Below are 22908 nucleotides of genomic sequence, written 5' to 3'. Positions count from 1 at the left end.
GAGGAACACCACGGGTCTGCGTTGCTTGCGAGTCTTACCCCTATGTGCGAAACACCGTAGGTTTGTGTTACCTGTGAGTGGTGCCATTGTGAGTTACATACCAAGAGTCTACATTACCTGTGATCAGTACCACCATGCAAGAAACACCATGAGTCTATGTTACCTGCAATTAGTACCGCTATAGGAGGACACCATGGTTCTGCATTACTAGTGTTTAGTACCATTATGAGGGACCGATGACCTGGATTTTGGACCCCTTCAGGTGATGAGAATCATCCCAGTAATGAAGGCATTGTGAATTGGATCCACTGATTGTTTTGTTTCACGATAATCGGGCAAGTTGGCCATGCGGTTAGGAGTGCGCAGCTGTGAGCTCGCATCCGGACGATAGTGGATTCGAACCCCACTGTTGGCAGCCCTGAAGATGGTTTTCCATGGTTTCCCATTTTCACACCAGGCAAATGCTGGAGCTGTACCTTAATTAAGGCCACGGCTGCTTCCTTCCCATTCCTAGGCCTTTCCTGTCCCATCGTCATCATAAGACCTATGTGTGTCGGTGTGACGTAAAGCAACTAGCAAAAAAACAAAAATTATGTTTCAAGATAATATTTTCATCATCATTCGTCTTAGATTATAGTCAGTGAATAAATTTTGAAGTTTCAATTTTTGTTTCATTCGCCAATGACCTAGATGTTAGGCCCCTTTAAACACCAAACATCATCATCATCATCATCTCGACTATGTGACTCTGCTCCTCGTGCACAAAAAGCTTCATAATTTTGTCAGAACATTGTCCAGCCTTTTATTTACAGATACTGCTGTGTATGATTAATTTCCTGCAGCATGTCACACCAGAAATATGGTAGCAGAGAAAAGTAAAATTGCTGGTAAAAGACTTTCTGCCTCTCCTCCTGTATCCAAATTCTTGTTTGGTAAACAAAGAATTTCAATTGCTGTCATAAATTCATCCAACTACTTACATGGTGTAATAGCGGCAGTATGAGCACTCCAGCGGTTTGTTGCTAACTTTTTGACTGACACTCCAGTACGTTTGATTAACACTTCCCACCAATGGGTGGAAGCAGCAAAGCAAGATAATATTCTGTCAATGGTTCCAAGAAAAGTCACGAAAGATTCATTTTTGGCAAATGAATGCTGACTACACAAACTAAGTGTATGATCTATACATCCATTAAAAACAGCTTTCTTGATTTTTTTCTTTAACAATAGCTTGTACATCTCTGTGAATTCCAGCCATAGTGGCAGCATTAATGTAACCATGACCGCAGTTCGTCATTATATCCAATTCGTGACTTTCTGACTTTTCAAGTATATTGTGTATCTTTCTATGATTCCTGGTCATCAACGGTCTTTGGAATTAAAGCATGTACCCAGCAAGCTGTGATGATGAATATCAAAATGCAAAACAAGTTATAAAGGAACAATCACTTGAAGAATAAGATAAGAGGGAGTTGAATACAATACTAAGACATAATCTACAAGCATCCTCATGTTAATGCACTAAACATGCTGAAATCACAAATCTTTCTCTTTGACATTTCACTTTCTTTATTCATAACTACTGTTATTCATTTATAAACTTGTTGCAGTATTCTGGATCCTTGTCGTCACCTGTAATTTCAGGCAGATCAATAGATTTAGAAAAGAGGGACAAATACTTGACATCCTCAAGGAAGCTGCTTCTATTTTGATGCAATGGAAGAGAAAATGATTATACACTTAAATAAAGTGCTGCTTTTATTTATGTCTACATATTCATATCCTGTTATTAGTAAGCAGTTGGTAAAGGCATACTCTGTTTTATAATTAAGTGCTCTGATGGTTCTGCATGTGCTATTTTGAGATTTCAACTGGTTTTCTCAATGTAGAATTTAGGGCATTTACTATATTTGAGTTTGTTTATCTCCTCAACAGAATAATGAAGTAATTGATGATTGTGTATGTTCATACAGAAACAGAATTTCAGATAATTTCTTCATGTGTTGTCATTGTGAACTGAATTTAAAGTTCACGTACAGTGTAGCTATGATTAGCCTAATGCTCAGTATCTTGTTATTTCAATACATAGCCTACCTACAATAATATTTCTCAGCAGTGTGTATTGAAGTATTATGATCTTTTAATAAAATGTTACCTGTTTCAGACTCCTCTCTGAGAACAAGATTCGAGAAGTACATAATAAAATGTTTGTTGGACTAATCAGTTTGAAAACACTGTAAGTACTCTTAGTTTCTCACTCATTTTCAGAACCAAGCTTCTTACTTTTATTGTTTGTAATTCTAAGTAAATTTGGAAATTATATAAATAATGACCTTTCCCAGCCCTACTTGGAAATGTATTAACATGCTGTATGCAATAAATAAATATTCATGGCTTTCTTTTAAAACCTCACATGTCCCAAGACTCTTCTTACCCATTGTATTTGTTAAGCCTGGTCACGCCTCCCAGCCAAATATTTATATGCAGTCCATCAGAATAATTTTCGTTGTGTTCATTTTCCTATGTTAATGTGTAAAGGAAAATGAACTTTAATACATTATACCGTAGGAGTGTGTAAATTCACCATGCAAACAGCATCCCTGCAATGCGGTATGGTAAGATCCATTTTCATTTACCCTTAGCACGAAAATTAACACAAAAAAAATTGTTCTGATAGACTGCATATAAATATGTGACTGGGATGCGTGACCAGTCCTAAGGTATAAAACGGCTAGGAAGAGCATTGGGACATACAAGGTTTTAAAAGAAAGCCATCGATATATATTTCTCTTGGCACTAACTTACTTTCTTTGCGTATGCACGTGTGTGTGTTTTCTTAACTTCAGTATTATGTGCATAGTTGTTTTCTTACTTATTCAAGATGATATGCTGCATAATAAATGTTAGAATTGTCATCCTCCAAAGTTGCTGCACTCACTGTAAAAAATAAACGTGTCCAGGCATATCTGTTACTGAACATACTGCTGCGCAAGCCTGTTCCGTCGGTCATTCGTTCTGTCATTATACAAAAAATGTATTTCATTTAGAAGCTCTTTCACTACAGTGCACAAGCATGCAGAGTTCCCTTATCTATCAGAGAGACACAATTGCTATTTTGAGTCAATCAAATTGAGTTGATGTAATGTTCTGTGTATTTAACCTATACAAAGCAAATGAATGGCTCACTACCATGTGTTCATTCAAAGCTTCTTTTACATGACAGTGATAACAATGTAAGAATCTTTTCAAATGGAACAATTCATATACAGGATGTCTGAAAATAAATTATGGAAATTGAACCAAAAATCGATCTTGAGCTCTTTTTTATTTCATCTGAGCAAAAACGTATCAGAAAATCAACAAAGAAATAAGTTCAAAGTTGAGCAACGTCTGTGTCAGTCTGTACAATTCATGGCTGGGCGAGCTGTCTTGCTTAATAACCTTGGATGGTGTACTAGTGTCTCTTGCTCACATGTAACCCTGCTAGTAATAATGGTGAGTCACACAGCATTATCTGATCATCATGCCTGGATAGTGTCTTCATTCTGATTATAACGTGCAAAGGTATCTTGCACTGACTGCCGTGCAAAACTTACATACTAGAAGTAAAATTCCTCCCATTTTTGGGTGAGTACAATGCAGCTGTTTTATAAATATATCGGTAAATACAGTACATTTCATGACATAAAAACATTTACTAAATAATGACTGAATGACTTACCCATATAATTTAAGTTACCCAACAAAAGTAAACATTACAAACTCGTTCTGTGGTACTGACAAGCATTAAAGTCTAAATTTAGTAAAAAAAAGTATCCTAGGATATAGGTTTAGAAAACAAAATTCTCTGTAGTTCCATATGTTATTATTGTCTTTTTATAAGTGTTAGTCAGAAACATACGCCACTATTAATGCCATAAATTCCCTGCCTTTACAGCTCAACTTTAGAACCCTTAGGTCATTGAGGCGATAACATTTTTGATAATTCATTTCTGTTAATGGTTTATGTTTCTTACGTACTTTAAATATTAATGTTTTAAATTTCATTTTTGTAGTGTTTTTTACCTGGCACTGCACACAGCTGTGAAACCCAAGACTGGGAACATTGCTAGGGTGAAACTCCGCATGCAACTACCAAGGTTTAAACTCGACTATCCCCATTTGTTTACCAGTGTTGATTACATTTACTTGTTTTACATAGTATGTACAGTCCTTCCCCCCCTCCCAAAGTGCATGGTATTGTATGAGTATTTTGCAGGTGCACTTTTCTCAGAAGCAATTGAACCTATAGATAATGTTTGTTGGGGGTATCCATAGGGTCTGTATCTACATGGTAGGTGAATTATATTTTTATAATAATTAAAATTAAGTCTGATAAAATATTAATTGCTTAGCTCCTCAACTGAGGTTCGCCGTGCGCGCGCGCGCGCGTGTGTGTGTGTGAGTGTGTGCGTGTGTGTCTTTTAAAAAAAAAAAAATCATCAGATAGTTGAGCATATTCTTTGGGAGTGTAAGTCACTCAACTCCGAGAGAGGTGAACTTTGTAGAAGTGTTATAAAGTCAGTGGGCTACTCGTCGGTGGAGAAATACGAACTCTTGGACGAACACCAAAATAATTTTTATAAATTTGTAAACAAAATAAATTTTGACTTCTTACAACGAGAAAGTGTGATATTGACAAAAGTCATATGTAAATATTACAGGTATTAATTAATACTGTCATTTGTATATACAAGCATGTGGTATTACTTTCTGGAGCACACTGTTAAAAAATGATTAGAAAAATTCATACATAAATACATATATACATACATAAAATATCAATTGTAAGGAACATACAATACCATGCTCTAATTTTTTTTTCTGTGTGTCTATACATTTCTTACACTGCACAAAGAGGTAAAAGGACAGATTTCCATTTCCTATTTCTTACAACAAAATAACAGTGGTCTTGTCCCTTCACATACAAACTGCATAAATAGTAACAACAAAGTTTGGATGAAATTTTAATATGATTATTAACATTATACATGCGAAATGTTGATCTTAATCATTGTTTGAAAATAAGCTTCTTACCTTTATTATTTTAATTCTATGTAAATTTGAAATAATGACCTTTTACTGCCATCATTAGAAATAAATTACATGCATGAATACAGTAAATAAATACATATTTCTCGCAGCACTAACTTAGTTTCCTTTGTGCATACTTCATAATAAAATGTTAATTGTTGTTCTCCAAAACTGAGCCATATCTGCACTCACAGTAAGAATGACTGATGAATTTGTCCAATCATTTCTGGCTGTGCCAGCCTGTGTTCAGTCTGTCATACCAACTCATCATGATCTGCAGCCATGAATGTACACACTAAGGTATTTACATCTGGTGACCGTGCGGGCCAAGGGACTTGCCCACCACTGTCCATTCACCTCTTTGGGGAAGTATTGTCCAGATAAGCTCTTACTTGTCAGCTGAAGTGAGGAGGTGCACCATTGTGCATGAACCACATTTGCAATCTTGTCTCTAGCAGGAACGTCTTCAAGCAGCACAGGCAAACTGTGTTGCAGAAACTGATGATAATCTTGTCCAGAGAGTTATGCTGGGAGAATCTACGGACCAGTCATATAACTGCCCACAATACCACATCAGATATTTATTGTACATTGAAATTTATGATTTCCCTCTACAAACATACGTGGATTTTCTGTCACCCCATGTGCACTTTGTGAATGTTCAGGAAGCCATCATGAGAAAAATTGGCTTCGTTGGTAAATAATACTTGGCTGACAAACAAATTGTCTAGGGTTTATCTCTTACATATCCACTCACAGAATTCCTGCTGCTGACGATAGTCACCAGGCATTAACGTATGGACCTGTTGTGATACGGAGGAAATTTATTACTGCAGAATGTGCACCAGATCATGTCCTGTGCCTGTCAGATGCTCAGAGCTCAGCAATCTGGCAAATGCTGTGTCCACGCTCTTCAGTCACCATATGGAGAACACATTCCACATTTTGAGGATTTGTTGCTTGGCGTCCTCACTCAATGCTGTGAACACATGATCTGTATTTCCATAGTCACCTGCCCATATGGTAGAACGTTTGTGCATTCAGCAGCCTTCTCCATTGGAAATGTTCAGCATACAAATGCCACACCCCTTCTTTATTCCCACAAAATATAAATTTCTTGTTTCTGTATTGACAGCTAAACTAATAATATTTCAATCACTATAACAACTTTATTCCTCACAAACACATGAGACTACACAGTTGTCTGTGGCATCACAAAAATTTTAGTTTTTTGCTCTAAAGGAAGGGCTCTTGCAGGAAATGGTGCTTTGAACTTCTCCTTCCCTTCCCTTTCCCTTCCCTCCATGTGTTGAGTCATGTAATGCTCTCTACTGTATTGCTTCCCAGCTTCACAGCATATGTAAGCAGCCAGTACTCTGTGGTCATCAGGTGTCTGCACCCTGTTCATTAATAAAGGACCGAGCTCGATAGCTTCAGTCGCTTAAGTGCGGCCAGTATCCAGTAATCGGCAGATAGTGGGTTCGAGCCCCACTGTCGGCAGCCCTGAAGATGGTTTTCCATGGTTTCCCATTTTCACACCAGGAAAATGCCAGGGCTGTACCTTAATTAAGGCCACGGCCGCTTCCTTCCAATTCCTAGGCATTTCCTATCCCATCATCGCCATAAGACCTATCTGTGTCAATGCGACGTAAAGCAAATAGCATTAATAAAGGTTATGGTCATTTCTGCATACCCTATGCATTTTCCATGGGGATTTTGATTGCTAATATGAATGCTCTTCACTGCTAACATTTTGTTGTGAATTCAGTGCATTATATCACAGGCAGTGATGGAAAAATTACATCATAGAAGTAATTGGGTTGAATTAGAGTTACATGGGTAGTACCATACTTTACTCGAATCACAATGAAAAAATACATTTTCAACAAGGAAGCAGTAAAATTACAACTATTTCAGACAACACCAGTGCTCAGGAAATTACTAATTTTTTTCACATGGGGCTGAAATTTGCAATGAAAAAGATATTACTTCATTTTGTGTTTTGATTGAGAATGCATCTACAGTGTCAGAACCATACTAGAATCAGTGAGGTTTCCAACAACATGAATGTTTTAAAATCAAAACAGTTTCTACACAACATGTGTGATCTGTATATTTTATGTAAATGTACTGTATTTATTTGCAAGACTGAAGAACCTTACAGTTACAAATTAGACATTAAGCAGCTTTCATCACTAAGTAAGACTTAACATGATACCTTGGAATTTACAAAATGATTGCTCCCAAGCAAAGTTCGCACTTCACACTCATATTCTTATTATTTTGAGGGCCAACTAGTTCAGAATATTTATTAAAATAGGGGAAAGGAAAATATTTCAACCTTTCACTGGTGCATGTTTATTCCGATTCCATTATCAGCCACGTGCCAGCTCACGAAGTCATGGTACACGATTATCTAAATCTCAACCAGTAACCATAACAAGCTGCAAGTAAATGTACACATGCATGTTGCATGCTTGGCTTTATACCATTGGTGTGATGCCTTGTGAGCGCCGAGGCTCCAAAGTTGCCAAACTCTTGATGCATTGTATATTACCGAGTGAATTGGCTTTGTGGTTAGGGTCATGCAGCTGTGAGCTTAAATTCTGGAGATAGTGGGTTCGAACCCCACTGTCGGCAGGTTCCCATTTTCACACCAGGCAAATGCTAGGGCTGTACCTTAATAAAGGGCAAGGCCGCTTCATTCCTGCTTCTAGCCTTTCCCTATCCCATCGTCCCCATAAAACCTATCTGTGTCGGTGCGACGTAAAGCAAATAGCAAAAAAGAAAAAAGAAAAAGGAGCTGAATTCTTTTCATGAGGATACTTATATCTCAAAAACTAAAGATGTTACAGACATGAAAATTTGTAATTGGAATTTTCTTTCAAAGTAAAGAAACACGTAATCTTTTGTCTTTGGAAAATCCACTTAAGGGGGGTGAATTAATTGAAAAATTTGTTCAATAGGCCTACTTTGTATGAGGATACTTATATCTCATAAACTAAAGATGTTACAGACGTGAAAATTGGTATTTGGAATCTCCTTTAAAAATTAAGAAACACGCATTTCTTTGGGTGGGTGGATCAACTAGGGGTGGGAGCGATGAACAAGGAAGTTTAAATCTTTTTTATGAGGATACATATATCTCAAAACTGAAGATGTTACAGTCATGATAATTGGTATTTGGAAGCTCCTTTATAAATAAAGAAACAATTTTTTTTGTTTTTCGGGAAATTCACCTAAGGGGGAGGGTGAAAGGAAGTGAAAAAGTTTTATTCCTTTATGGAGAAACTTATATGTCAAAAACTTAAAGTTACACACGTGAAAATTTGTATTTGGAATCAAGTTAAGAAATAAAGAAACACGCATTTTTGGAGGGTGGGATTCAACTTAACAGACTGGGATGAAATTGGAGTTGAATTCTTTTTATGAGGATACTTATATTTAAAAAACTGAAGATGTTAGAGGCATGAACATTTGTATTTGGAATCTTCTTTCAAAGTAAAAGAACACTTGTTCCTTTGTCTTCGGAAGATCCACTTAATGGGGTGAATTAATTGAAAAATAAGTTGAATTCTTTGTGTGAGGACACTTATATCTCAAAAACTAAAAATGATAAAGACATGAAAATTGAAATTTGGTTTCTCCTTCAAAAATAAAGAAAAACGCACTTTTGGGTAGGGAGGAATCAACTTAACGGGTAGGAAGGGGGTGAAAAAGGTGTTGAATTACTTTTATGAGTATACGTATATCTCAAAAACTGAAGATGTTACAAACGTGAAAATTAGTATTTGAAATCAATGCTACAAATGAAGAAACACGCATTTGTTTTTTTCGGAATGGGGTTGATAATAAGTAAATAAGGAGTTGAAATATGTTTATGAGAATACTTTATCTTAAAAATGAAGCTGTTACAGACGTGAAAGTTGGTATTTGGAATTTCCTTTGAAAATAAAGAAACACGTATTTTCTGTTTTCGGAAAGTCCACTTAAGGCGGGAGAGGGGTGGAAAGAAGTGAAGAAGAACAACAACAACAACAGGTTGAATTATTCTTATGAGTATACATTTAACTCAAAATCTGAAAATGTTACAGATGTACCGGCATGAAAATGGGTATTTTGAATTATCCTTTAAAAATAATGAAACATGTATTTTGTGTTTTTGGAAAATCCAGTTAATGGGCTGAAAAGAATTGGAAAAGCAGGTGGATTTTTAAAATGAGTACTGGTATATCTACATTATATGTCAAAATCTTAACGTTAGGGACAAGAAACTTGGTATTTGGAAAGTCCTTTAAAAATACAGGAACCTGTACCTTTTGGTTTTCGGAGAAGGCACTTAACGGGAGATGAAAAGAAGTGAAAATTAGTTGAATTATTTTTCATGAGGATACTTATATCTTAAAAACTGAAGATGTTACAGATGTGAGAATTGGTATTTGGAATCTCCTTTAAAAATAAAGAAACATGTATTTTTGTTTTTGGAAAATACACTTAGTTGGGTGTGGGTTGAGGTTGGGGGAAGGACTGATCAAGGGGTTGAATTCTTTTTATGGGGATACTTATATACACTGACTGACAGAGCAAATGCAACACCAAGAAGGAGTGGTCAGAACTTTATGCCAATTGCAGGGTAGTCTGACGTCACTGAGGTATGCTCATGATGTGAAATGTGCCGCTGTGCTGCGCACGTAGCGAACGATAAATGGGACACGGCGTTGGCGAATGGCCCACTTCGTACCGTGATTTCTCAGCCGACAGTCATTGTAGAACGTGTTGTCGTGTGCCACAGGACACGTGTATAGCTAAGAATGCCAGGCCGCCGTCAACGGAGGCATTTCCAGCAGACAGACGACTTTACAAGGGGTATGGTGATCGGGCTGAGAAGGGCAGGTTGGTTGCTTCGTCAAATCGCAGCCGATACCCATAGGGATGTGTCCACGGTGCAGCGCCTGTGGCGAAGATGGTTGGTGCAGGGACATGTGGCACGTGCGAGGCGTCCAGGCGCAGCCCGAGTGACGTCAGCACGCGAGGATCGGCGCATCCGCCGCCAAGCGGTGGCAGCCCCGCACACCACGTCAACCGCCATTCTTCAGCATGTGCAAGACACCCTGGCTGTTCCAATGTCGACCAGAACAATTTCCCGTCGATTGGTTGAAGGAGGCCTGCACTCCCGGCGCCCGCTCAGAAGACTACCATTGACTCCACAGCATAGACGTGCACGCCTGGCATGGTGCCGGGCTAGAGCGACTTGGATGAGGGAATGGCGGAACGTCGTGTTCTCCGATGAGTCACGCTTCTGTTCTGTCAGTGATAGTCACCGCAGACGAGTGTGGCGTCGGCGTGGAGAAAGGTCAAATCCGGCAGTAACTGTGGAGCGCCCTACCGCTAGACAACGCGGCATCATGGTTTGGGGCGCTATTGCGTATGATTCCACGTCACCTCTAGTGCGTATTCAAGGCACGTTAAATGCCCACCGCTACGTGCAGCATGTGCTGCGGCCGGTGGCACTCCCGTACCTTCAGGGGCTGCCCAATGCTCTGTTTCAGCAGGATAATGCCCGCCCACACACTGCTCGCATCTCCCAACAGGCTCTACGAGGTGTACAGATGCTTCCGTGGCCAGCGTACTCTCCGGATCTCTCACCAATCGAACACGTGTGGGATCTCATTGGACGCCGTTTGCAAACTCTGCCCCAGCCTCGTACGGACGACCAACTGTGGCAAATGGTTGACAGAGAATGGAGAACCATCCCTCAGGACACCATCCGCACTCTTATTGACTCTGTACCTCGACGTGTTTCTGCGTGCATCGCCGCTCGCGGTGGTCCTACATCCTACTGAGTCGATGCTGTGCGCATTGTGTAACCTGCGTATCGGTTTGAAATAAACATCAATTATTCGTCCGTGCCGTCTCTGTTTTTTCCCCAACTTTTATCCCTTTCGAACCACTCCTTCTTGGTGTTGCATTTGCTCTGTCAGTCAGTGTATATCTCAAAAACTGAAGACATTGCAGATGTGGGAATAGTTGTTTGGAATCTCCTTTAAAAATAAAGAAACGTGTATTTACTTTTTTGACTTTAGAGATGACTGTTTCTCACATGTACAGTTCTGTGTCGCATGGTCATCTTAGCCCCCAAAAGGAAATACCACAAACATGGTTTACAAAAAATTTCTGGGGTAAATGAAACTCAATTTTTGGGTGAGCTTTTATACTTTAAGAATTTTCAGATAATGTCTTAGTACAATGCCAAGGAACGATTACTTTGATCAAACTTCGAAATCCACGTGAGCTAAGCCGCGGGTAATTGCTAGTTATATATATATATATAGATTGAAGAATTCACTTCGGAGTTTGACCGGCATTTTTCAGGATTTTGAAGCATTTTGCCCTGATATTTAGTTATTCAGTAATCTGCTGCATTGTGATATTGAATCTCAGCCAAATCATCTACAAATGAAGCTTTGTGAACTTCACTGCTTTCAACTTATCTCAAGTTACTGGAGTTGACTTTCGGAAACTGCTCTCATCAGAATGTTACCCATCACTGTGAAGTGTGACTTTCAAACTTTGTTCCATTTTCACAAGCTCCTACATAGGTGACATAACTTTTTCTTCACTGAAGCAAGTGAAAAAAAAATGAAATGGCGTATGGCTTTTAGTGTCGGGAGTATCCGAGGACAAGTTCGGCTCGCCAGATGTGGGTCTTTTGATTTGACGCCTGTAGGCTACCTGCGTGTCATGATGAGGATGAAATTAATATGAGGACGACACATACACCCAGCTCCCGTGCCAGTGGAATCAACCTATGATGGTTAAAATTTCCGACCTTGGTGGAAATCGAACCTGGGACCCCTGTGACTAAGAGCCAGACACTGAAGCAAGTAAAATCTAATAACAAATACAGACTTCCAGACTGCATGTTATCACATTTTCTTGAGTGACAACGTTATAATTAGATGTGGATTTCAATATCATTGGTCCCCAACATTTAGTCAGCCCCATGATCTAGGGGTAGTGAGCCTGCATTATTGCCCAGAGGCCCCAGTTCAATTCCAGACAAGGTCAGGGTATTTTACCTTTATCTGAGGGCTGGTTTGATGTCCACTCAGCCTTCATGAGAACAATTGAGGAGCTGTCTGACTGTGAGATGGCAGCCTCAGTCTAAAAAACCAGGAATAATCGGGAGGGTTTTTCACATTGACTATACATCGTAATGTGCATGCTTTCGCACTGAGCAGCCCTTGCTTAGTAAGCCAAGGCCTGTCAAGGCTGTATTGCCATGGAGTCGGATTATGTTAGGTTTTCCATATTCGGGAACCACAGTGTTCTACTAAGCATTGTGTGTAGAAGGATGTCAGTAACTATGTAAGGACCATAAAACTATGTTATTCAAGATTTTTTGCTCATTCCCATAGAAAGGTAATTTATTCTATTTCTATTTTGTGGTGAGTAATGACAAATTTTCAGGCATCTGGTCTTTGTTTATTAAATTCTAGTTTCCTCTATAACTTGTATTTTTCTTTCCACATGGATAAAACAAAACTTAATGCATAATCTGTCCCTTGATGGATTTCCCTTTCAACCAAAGACAGTAAAATTTGTAATATCCTGCTCATACCCGTCGACAAGGCATTTCACAAGCAATCACTTCATGTCACAGCACCTCACAGAATACATTTCAACTGAGCTCTACTGGGCTTCGCATACACAAGGAGGTCTGTCTGTGACTAATAAGGTGTGGAGGGCCATATGCATAATCCATTTGGCCTGAAACCGATATTGTTTACATACCTAGGTGGCACAATTCCATACCTCCTATATTAACACAAATGGCCCATTTCTTCATAGTGCTGTAATTTACATTTTCCCTGTTGTATAATAACGGGAGGGGAATATCGCAATAATACGACAATGTTAGTTAACCTCTTTCTACAGTGGAGCATCTTCATACCTCCTCACATACAATAAATTAAATTTTGTTTGTTAGTTTCAAAATATGATGGGAGAATAACTGTTCCAGTTCATGAAATTTTCTATTTCAGTTCCTGTTCAAGATTCGACTTTATAACCTCAAGCCTAGAAGACAAGCTATTTTATCATTTCAAAATAATGACAGCAGTAATCATCATCTCCTCTCTCTTTCAGCATTGTTTATCATTTGACTTATTTTCAGAACAATATAAATGTATCTACTTCTCATAATATTAGGGAATTTATGATACATAAGATGTTTATTAATTGTTGCAGGTCACTGTATGACAATGAAATAACATGTGTTATGCCAGGCTCCTTTGACTTCCTCACATCAATGCACACACTGTAAGTATCCAAGGTAACTTTCATTATGAACAAGTATAAATATAAGCATAGAATTTCATACTTTTACTAGAACAGCAGGAAATAATAAGTAGGTAACTTAATTTTGTTTAGGCAAAATATAAAGAAAAAACCTAATTCAAGATACAGATTTAGTGACTGCAACAGTAATTCAGCTATTTGTGTTGTTTTTATTTAATGTTATTCACTGTTGCTTTGGTTAGGAACAATTATGTGTCAAAAATTATTTTACTTTATTCTGTGAAAATATTTTCTAATTTTAAAAAAATTAATTTTGGTTGTGCTTTCAGTATGTAAAACTGTATCCATTTAGGTCCCAATTTGGATTGAGGAACTTGAAATGAAGTACTGCTCTCAAAAAGAGTCTGATGCAAGCTTGGAAAAAGCATATTCAGGAAGCCAAATTGAATTTCTTGAGACCTGGATTTGAGTGATTATTTCATCTTTGTTCTCATGAAACATAAGTTAAAATGTAGGGCTGCCTTGGCAGTTTGTACACAGATATTTTGTATTTATCAGAACTGTTAATTTAATCATGTTCCTCCATTGGGTCCAGTTAGTATAGTATGCTTGGGAAACTCTTGATATTAAATATACACAGAACACTCATACTGTAGAGCAGACACTGCATGACTGATCTACAGTCCTCATGTGCAGGGGCAATTTTTGGGTGGAGGCATGCGAGACCAGGCCTCCTTTGCTTGTATTTCAGAAGCATTCAGATTTTCCTGTGAACCAACTGAGGACCTTATTTATTTCCTGTCTGAAGTTCACAGCCAAATTTCATACCCTTTTGTTTGGATTCTTCAGACATAGCTAATAATAAAGTAATACTTTCAAATGTACAATGCAAGATGTATGGCAGTGATTCATACGGAAGTGTGTATTTGATGTAATTTAACGTAGTAAGGAGGCTGGTACGTACACTGGTTGATGGTGTAAAGCCTCTAAAAGTGAGACCATATTGATGGGGTAGACATGCGCCCAGGCATGGCCAGGTTGCTTGAGACGATGTGCACGACATCATCGTTGCTATGGTAACCAGTAAACCTCCTATGCTAGCAGTCTAATTAAGCAGAAGCCACTCTCATTCTAGGCTCACAGGCCATGTGACATGTATGTAGGAAGCCAAAAACAAGAGAGAGAAAGGTTTACAAAGGAGTAAGAAGAAAAGTAGTACAGATAAAATATAGAAGGAAAAGAGGAACCCAGTGAGTTTAATATACAAGATGAACAGGAAGTATAGAATATGCTGATAACGTTTAATTATAAGTATCATCAGAAAAGTATTGTACACAACATTTATAAGGGCTCAGTCACTTAATATTATGCACACAGTTTACACACTTCTACCGGGCAACTTGCTGGGGATGATATTATCAGTCACTCATCTGTCTGAATCTTAATTAGATCACAGAGAGACAAACCATTTAAATGCAGTTTTTAAAAGAATTAAGTAAATATTATTTTGGCCAAAGAAATGACATAATTTTCAATGAAATAGGTTAACTAAAACCTGGCACTTCTAAGAAACATCATATTACCAAGCCAAGCCATTTTATGTCTTGTTGTACAATAAATTGCTTCTTTTGTGGTGTTCAGTCCGAAGATTGGTTTGTAATGGCTTTCCATGAACTCTGGTCTGCAGCTAGTCTCTTCAAGTCCAAGTAATTATCACAACCCTTTTTGTGAATGATTTGTAGCTATACCTACCAATATCAGACTTTTGAAAAACCATCCTTAATGGTATAACTACATACAGTACTGTACATAACATTCACTGAAAATTAACACGTGGGCAGGTTTGATTAATAATAGTAAAAATGGAATACCTTCATTGAAAGATATCTTAACTCTAATATGTACTGTATTATACCTCTTACAAAACAGTGTCATTTCATCTTGCGAAGACTTGTCTCCTAGTATGGACATTGGTACCATGCTGCTTCAAGGTATAAGGTACCAACACAATGGTGCTCCAATGAAATTTAGAAGAGATATGACCGAGTTCTTTAATGCGGTGTTTCTTGGTAGATATTTACATAGATAGATAGACAGATAAGAAGAATAGAAGACACTGATCGGTTACCAAGACCCCCAGACCTTAATCTCCTCCAGAATTCTACTTACTGAGATCCTTACAATCCAAGGGCCTGGTTTCTTCAACTGTATGTTAAATTTTACTTAACAAATGTTAACTAACAATTGTTATCAATTTAATACTTTGTTTAAAAGTGCCCTGTTTCATGAACACATTTCCAACATTTGTTACAAAACAATTGTTAAAGACAAATTAACACATTTCAGTGAGATTTCTGAATGCGTTTGGCAGTGAGTGTCTTTTGTTTCTTTACTTAAAACACTCCTAGTTGTGTGTTGAAATAGTATTTTGTCACACAGACACATGATAGGAAAAACTTAAAACGGTCCACCTTTTCAATACAAAAAATTATATTTTATTTATAACATGTATTTGTACTTGGAACTAGTTTCGACGCTGTGTTTGCGTCATCATCAGCCAAAATGGGAAACAGGCAAGCATGTAGGCATTTATGTTACACAAGGCGTTACATTAAACAATACACATCTTACAAGGAGATAAAAACAGGGACGAATATAGGAAACAAATGAATCGTTGAGAAAACAAAAGTTATACAAATTAAAAATAACCTTAACCACACATCTTGCAGTGCGAAAGTGTTCTTCTTGAATGATTCCTGAATGTAAAACACACGCGCACACATTTCTGAGGAGCCAGCAGGCAGGACAAAGTAAAGTGAAACCTTAAGAGTTCTTCTGAGAAGAGTTCATCATTTTTCTATGTTCCGACTAACTAATGAAGTCTCCCTTGAGTTCCTGATAAACATACACAACAGGAAATTCTCCTTCACTCTCAACAATAGCTATAAAGAACAACGGTAAAATTTTAAATATTGCGCAGAGACGTGAAAGCATGATTTTGAACATGATATAACTCCTTCAGATAACCCAGTTTTTACACAAGGTGTTACATTAATTAATACACATCTTACGAGGAGATAAAAACAGGGACGAATGTGGAAACACATGCATCGTTGAGAAAGCAAAGTTATACATATTAAAAATAAGCTTAACCACACAACTTGCAGTGCGAAAATATTTGCCTTGAATGATTCCTGAATACACCTTACCTTTTCCTGCCTGCTGGCTCTTTAGAAAGTGTGTGTGTGCGTCTTGTATTCAGGATTCATTCAAGGCAAATATTTTCGCACTGCAAGTTGTGAGGTTAAGCTTATTTTTAATATGTATAATTTTTGCTTTCTCAAAAATGCATTTGTTTCTACATTCGTCCCTGTTTTTATCTCCTCGTAAGATGTGTATTGTTTAATATAACACCTTGTGTAAAAAATTGGGTTAAATGAAGGAGTTATATTATATTCAAGATCATGCTTTCACGTCTCTACACAACATTTAAAATGAAATTTACCGTTGATCTTTATAGCTATTGTTGAGAGTGAAGGAGAATTTCCTGTTGTGTATGTTTATCAGGAACTCAAGGGAGACTTCATTAGTTAGTCGGAACATAGAAAAATGATGAACTCTTCTCAGAAGAACTCTTAAGGTTTCACTTTACTTTTTCCTGCCTCCTGGCTCTTCAGAAATGTGTGCGCGTGTGTTTTGTATTCAGGAATCATTCAAGACGAATATTTTCGCACTACAAGATATGTGGTTAAGGTTATTTTTAATATGTATAACTTTCCCTGTTTTTTATCTCCTTGTAAGATGTGTATTGTTTAATTTTCCTGTTGTGTATGGTTATCAGGAACTCAAGGGAGACTTCATTAGTTAGTCAGATCATAGAAAGAATGATGAACTCTTCTCAGAAGAACTCTCAAGGTTTCACCTTACTTTTTCCTGCCTGCTGGCTCTTTAGAAGTGTGTGCGCGTGCGTTTTGTATTCAGGAATCATTCAAGGCAAATATTTTCGCACTGCAAGTTGTGTGGTTAAGCTTATTTTTAATATGTATAACTTTGCTTTCTCAACGATGCATGTGTTTCCACATTCGTCCCTGTTTTTATCTCCTCGTAAGATGTGTATTAATTAATGTAACACCTTGTGTAAAAACTGGGTTATCTGAAGGAGTTATATCATGTTCAAAATCATGCTTTCACGTCTCTGCGCAATATTTAAAATTTTACCGTTGTTCTTTATAGCTATTGTTGAGAGTGAAGGAGAATTTCCTGTTGTGTATGTTTATCAGGAACTCAAGGGAGACTTCATTAGTTAGTCGGAACATAGAAAAATGATGAACTCTTCTCAGAAGAACTCTTAAGGTTTCACTTTACTTTGTCCTGCCTGCTGGCTCCTCAGAAATGTGTGCGCGTGTGTTTTACATTCAGGAATCATTCAAGAAGAACACTTTCGCACTGCAAGATGTGTGGTTAAGGTTATTTTTAATTTGTATAACTTTTGTTTTCTCAACGATTCATTTGTTTCCTATATTCGTCCCTGTTTTTATCTCCTTGTAAGATGTATATTGTTTAATGTAACGCCTTGTGTAACATAAATGCCTACATGCTTGCCTGTTTCCCATTTTGGCTGATGATGACGCAAACACAGCGTCGAAACTAGTTCCAAGTACAAATACATGTTATAAATAAAATATAATTTTTTGTATTGAAAAGGTGGACCGTTTTAAGTTTTTCCTATCATCCTTCTCAGTTCAATACGGACAAAAAATGAAATTCTTAGGTTTAAACACAGACACATGGTTGACATTATTATAGGTTATGGTTAGCGGAGACCGATAAGACGTAAACATGTCAAGTAAGAGGCAACAAAAGCGTTATGATGAATGCTAGTTTTGTATTTAATTTAATTTTAATTTAAAATTATGCGAATGTGCTTAAAAAATGAAAGAATGGACTGTTATATCACAACATTCGATATAGCCTATTCTTATATTCTTATCACCAGGAAAATGTGATAATTGATGTTATTTGAATGGTTTTTGGGCATTCTTTTATTGCGGGGAAAATAATGTAATGCCTTGTTAATGCTGCAGTGGCAGCAGAAATTCTTTGCAGGATTCTATACACTTTTTCTTGCACTCGTAAACATAGTCACCTACAATTAAATGAAGTGTCTCAAGCATAATATCTAACAAGTAGATGCCACACCCTGCAGTCAACCGATTTCACCAAGCTTCAATGTACCTGTGGGGAGACACTCAACAGTAACTCGTGTATAAGGGTTTAAGTCAATACGCTTTCGTTTTCGAAAAAAATGAGGTCAGATGTCATTACACAGAATCCGCATTGGACAAAGTGGAGATGGTAGAACACTAAAAGGCGAACTAATTTTACTTGAACATGTCAGGTCCGCAACCTAATAACTTCTGAAAAATTGATGAATCCCCGATTCCAATGCAAGGCATATATATTTGGGAGTTACATCACAATGAAACGGAGGGGTGGCCAAGTGGTCACCGTACTTGCCTGCGAACCTCATAGACGTGAATTCGTGTCTCATCGCAGGTATGATTTTTGCACGAAATAAATTAATATGTCCGTCTCTGTGGTGTAGTGGTTAGTGTGATTAGCTGCCACCCCTGGAAGCCCGGGGTCGATTCCAGGCTCTGCCATGAAATTTGAGAAGAGGTACGAGGGTTGGAACGGGGTCCACTCAGCCTCGGGAGGTCAACTGATTAGAGGTGGGTTCGCTTCCCACCTCAGCCTTCCTGGAAGTGGTTTTCCGTGGTTTCCCACTTCTCCTCCTAACTTAAGGCTACGGCCACTTGCTTCCCTCTTCCTTATCTATCCCTTCCAACCTTCCCATCCCCCAGCAAGGCCCCTGTTCAGCATAGCAGGTGAGGCCGCCTGGGCGAGGTATTGGTCATCCTCCCCAGTTGTATCCCCGACCGGCCACTGCCCTTGAGGCGGTAGAGGTGGTATCCCTCGCTGAGTCTGAGGGAAAACCGACCCTGGAGGGTAAACAGATGATGAAGAAGAAGAAGACGAATAAATGAATATTTGAGGGAACGTTAAGATAAAAATTGGAACAAAAATATTATGCAAATTGCAGTACAGTTGATTTTCTACCTGGAATTAATATAGGCCTAAACATTCTCACAGTTACTACTGGATCTCTTTCTCTGTATATATGTATTAATTTGAAGTAGGAAATAAAGTTCCACTGCAATTTGATTATTCATTTTATTCACATTTTTACCTTCACATTCCCTGAAACAATGATTTAATTTGTATAAAAAAAAGTATGGCTATGGTGGGACTCAAACTCACGTCGTTGCAATTCGGAGACAAGTACGATGACCACTCGGCCACTGCTCCACTTGTCTGCGTTGCAACTCTTCAAGTATATACGTGTTGCATTAGAATCGGGGGATTCATAAATGTTTAGGAAATTATTAGGTTGCAGACCTGAGAAGTTTGAGTAAAATGTGTTTGCATTTTAGTATTCTATTACCTCCATGTAGTCCGAAGCGGATCCTGCCTCATATTTGTCCTCACTGTTGGAAACTCTAACGTATTTTCAATATCGTCTAGTATCTTGTTCATTATGGCTTTGGTAATTAGAAATATATCTTCTGACAACTCTAGAAAGTAGTTATTTCTTAGTATGGGTCGTCCTTTGCCTTCTTCAGTTTATGAATAGTCTTCATACAGCAGTAAAGCTTCAAACTTATGTCTTCTACATGCCTCCATTTTGAAATTTTAGCAGTTGTTAAGAGGTTTAACACAGGGCTGCTGCCAGGTTAATTTGGCACAAGTATTAACAATTTGTTAGAGTTAACAGTTGTTGATGAGACGACCATTTTGTTAAACTATGTGTTAAGTCTCCTTAACAGCAGAGTTAACACTTAACATGGTATAGATGTTGATTCCCATAGGGAGTCTGAAATATTTGTCCCGAATGAGTAAATTTATAATACCGATATGCACTAGCCAGCATCTTGGTGGGTGTGCTAGGTACCAACTGATGAGCCCAACCTAACACACGAGGGCGAAATGCTGGCAACCAGGAATGAGTTAGCTGGAAAATTTATAATGTCCAATAACAGACCATTTATATTGGTATTATAACACTTAACATTCGATGAAGAAACCGGGCCAAGGTGTACTGAAATAGACCCGACAATTCTTTGAACCCAAAACAAAGAATAAGAAATAAGATGTGTATGATCAATTCAAGTGCTGTACAGTACACATTAGACAATGTTCATGACAGCTGGGACATAGATTGATAGTGAATGGTTCTCACTTTGATGTTTTATTGTGAAAATATGGAAAAATTTAAAATATGGAATATAACACTTCTGGATATTTGTTGAAGTTGTAAGTAAGATTACTCAGACAGGTAATATGTTAAATAAGAAATGGGGGCCGATGACCTTAGATGTTAGGCCCCTTTAAACAACAAGCATCATCATCATCATCAAGTAAAAAATGACTACCACTGTGAAATAATAGTGAGATAATTTGAAAACATGTTATAAATCCATGCTGATGACATTGTTGGAAAAGCATACAGATTGTTACATGTCATAATGAGGCTACTTAAAGGATGCAATAAAGAATTAAAAGAGGTAAGTTACTTACGTATGGTTCGCCCATTATTGGAATATGCAAACAGTGTTTGGGATCCTCACCAGGAATACCTAATAAAAGAAATAGATGGCATGCAGAGGAAAGAAGCAAGATTTGTAACAGGGGATTTCAGGAGAAAAAGTAGTGTATCAGAAATATTAGAGAAACTTGGGTGGGAAACTTTAAGTAAGAGAAGGGAGAAAACTAGACATATAGGATTATATAGAGCCTATACATGAGAGAAAGCATGGAGAGAAATCCATGAGAGGCTTCAGTTTGAAAATAACTATATTGGCAGGACTGACTAAAAGTATAAAATTAGAAGGAATTTTAGCAGGAGCGATTGGGGTAAATTTTCATTCATTGAGAAGGGTGTGAAGGAGTGGAACAGTTTACCAGGGGTAGTGTTTGATCCTTTTCCAAAATCTGTACAGATATTCAAGAAGAGAATAAACAGCAACAGAGAAAAGAAATGTTAGGGGGCATTTGACCAGTGCAGGTTATTGTAAATCAAAATTTTTTGTGAATAAATTAATTCCATCCCCTGATCTATGGAGATTGGACAGCCGAAGTAGGGGACTGCCTGTAGGAGTGAAGTACAGTGGGGATTTTGAGGGCCCTGGGACCGCTACAGTAGCTGTGAAGGCCCTTCGGGAACTCTGAAAAGCGGTGGCAAAAGGGGCTCTGGTTAAGACACAGCAGGTCGTTATGCTACTTAGGTTCCAAAATGGGCAAAAAATAAATAAATAAATGCAATGTTAATTTTAATTTTATAGCAGTTTTATAGTATTATTTGAAGTATATGAGTTGACTATATTTGTAAGTACAGGAGATATTATAAGTAGAAATTTGTAAACAATATAAATTTATTAAGGATAAATAGAAATAATTGTTAGTGTAAATTGTATACCGGTAATATTGTATTCCAGGAAAATGTCTTCTTCTCTTGTTAATTTAAAATTTAGTGCTAGATAATAATGTATTTTAGTGTACCATTTGCCACCGACGTAGACACCTCATTTGCAAATAAAGTGATTTTGATTTGATTTGATTTGATTTAGTTGGAATTAAATAGAAAGTCACAATATGTAAAAATACATGAAAGTTTCATCTGTAAAAATATTGTATGTTACTTTACCCTGATAATGTTATTAAAAACTCCTTAGTTGTGTAATATCATTTAAGTTGAAGCACTAAATATACTTCCTTGCTTAAGTGTTAATAAATGAAATAAAATAAATGTTTAAATATGTTGACAGCAATTTACTATCAAACCCCTTCAGCTGTAATTGCCATCTTGCATGGTTCTCTGAATGGCTGCGGAAGCGAGAACTAAGTGCAGGAAGTCCACGCTGTCATACGCCAGTACGTGTGAAAGATGTGCCAATTCATGACTTGCCTCATCATGAATTCAAATGCACAAGTAGGTACACCCAGCTTTGACATTTCTAAAAACAGCAAAAATGAATAAAAAACAATATATTGTCATTGCGCCTCAGAATACCATAATGTGAAGGGAGAAATACTGTCCTGCAGCATATGTATTGCTTAGAATAAAAATTTGTTGAAATAGTCTACGTAATACTGAACTTTAAATGACAGATCTTTTGGTCAGAGTTCTAACATTATATCATAGCGGTTTTTCTAGGTGCAACAACAATATATGAATATCTTGTTACAGTTACTAATATTTTCCTTGGAAATGCATTGCAAGTGGTTATTTCTATGCAGAAATAAGTAGATATCTTTCTTTTTTATACAAAACCAGCTGCTACCTGCAGCCTCGCTCACGAGGATTTCATAATTTGGTACAATTTATCGTTCCTTGGTACTGCACTAAGATATTATCTGAAAATTGAAAGTATAAGAACTCACTGAAATATTGTGTTTCATTTACCCCAGAATCTC

General features: G+C 37.5%; 1 protein-coding gene across 1 annotated transcript in view; it reads left to right on the top strand.

The window, feature by feature from the left end:
* The window catches only part of sli (slit guidance ligand), a 1279943-nt gene that overhangs the window by 1093902 nt on the left and 163133 nt on the right, over window positions 1–22908 (top strand). The window contains exons 16-18 of the mRNA XM_067140837.2: window positions 2165–2236; window positions 13324–13395; window positions 22260–22423. Coding sequence (XP_066996938.1) covers window positions 2165–2236; window positions 13324–13395; window positions 22260–22423 — 308 coding nt within the window. The remainder of the gene's footprint in view (window positions 1–2164; window positions 2237–13323; window positions 13396–22259; window positions 22424–22908) is intronic.

Source organism: Anabrus simplex, chromosome 2, assembly GCF_040414725.1.
Source record: "Anabrus simplex isolate iqAnaSimp1 chromosome 2, ASM4041472v1, whole genome shotgun sequence".
Lineage (NCBI taxonomy): Eukaryota > Metazoa > Arthropoda > Insecta > Orthoptera > Tettigoniidae > Anabrus > Anabrus simplex.
The sequence above is the reverse complement of the archived record's forward strand: the minus strand, read 5'-3'. Positions and strand labels throughout refer to the sequence as shown.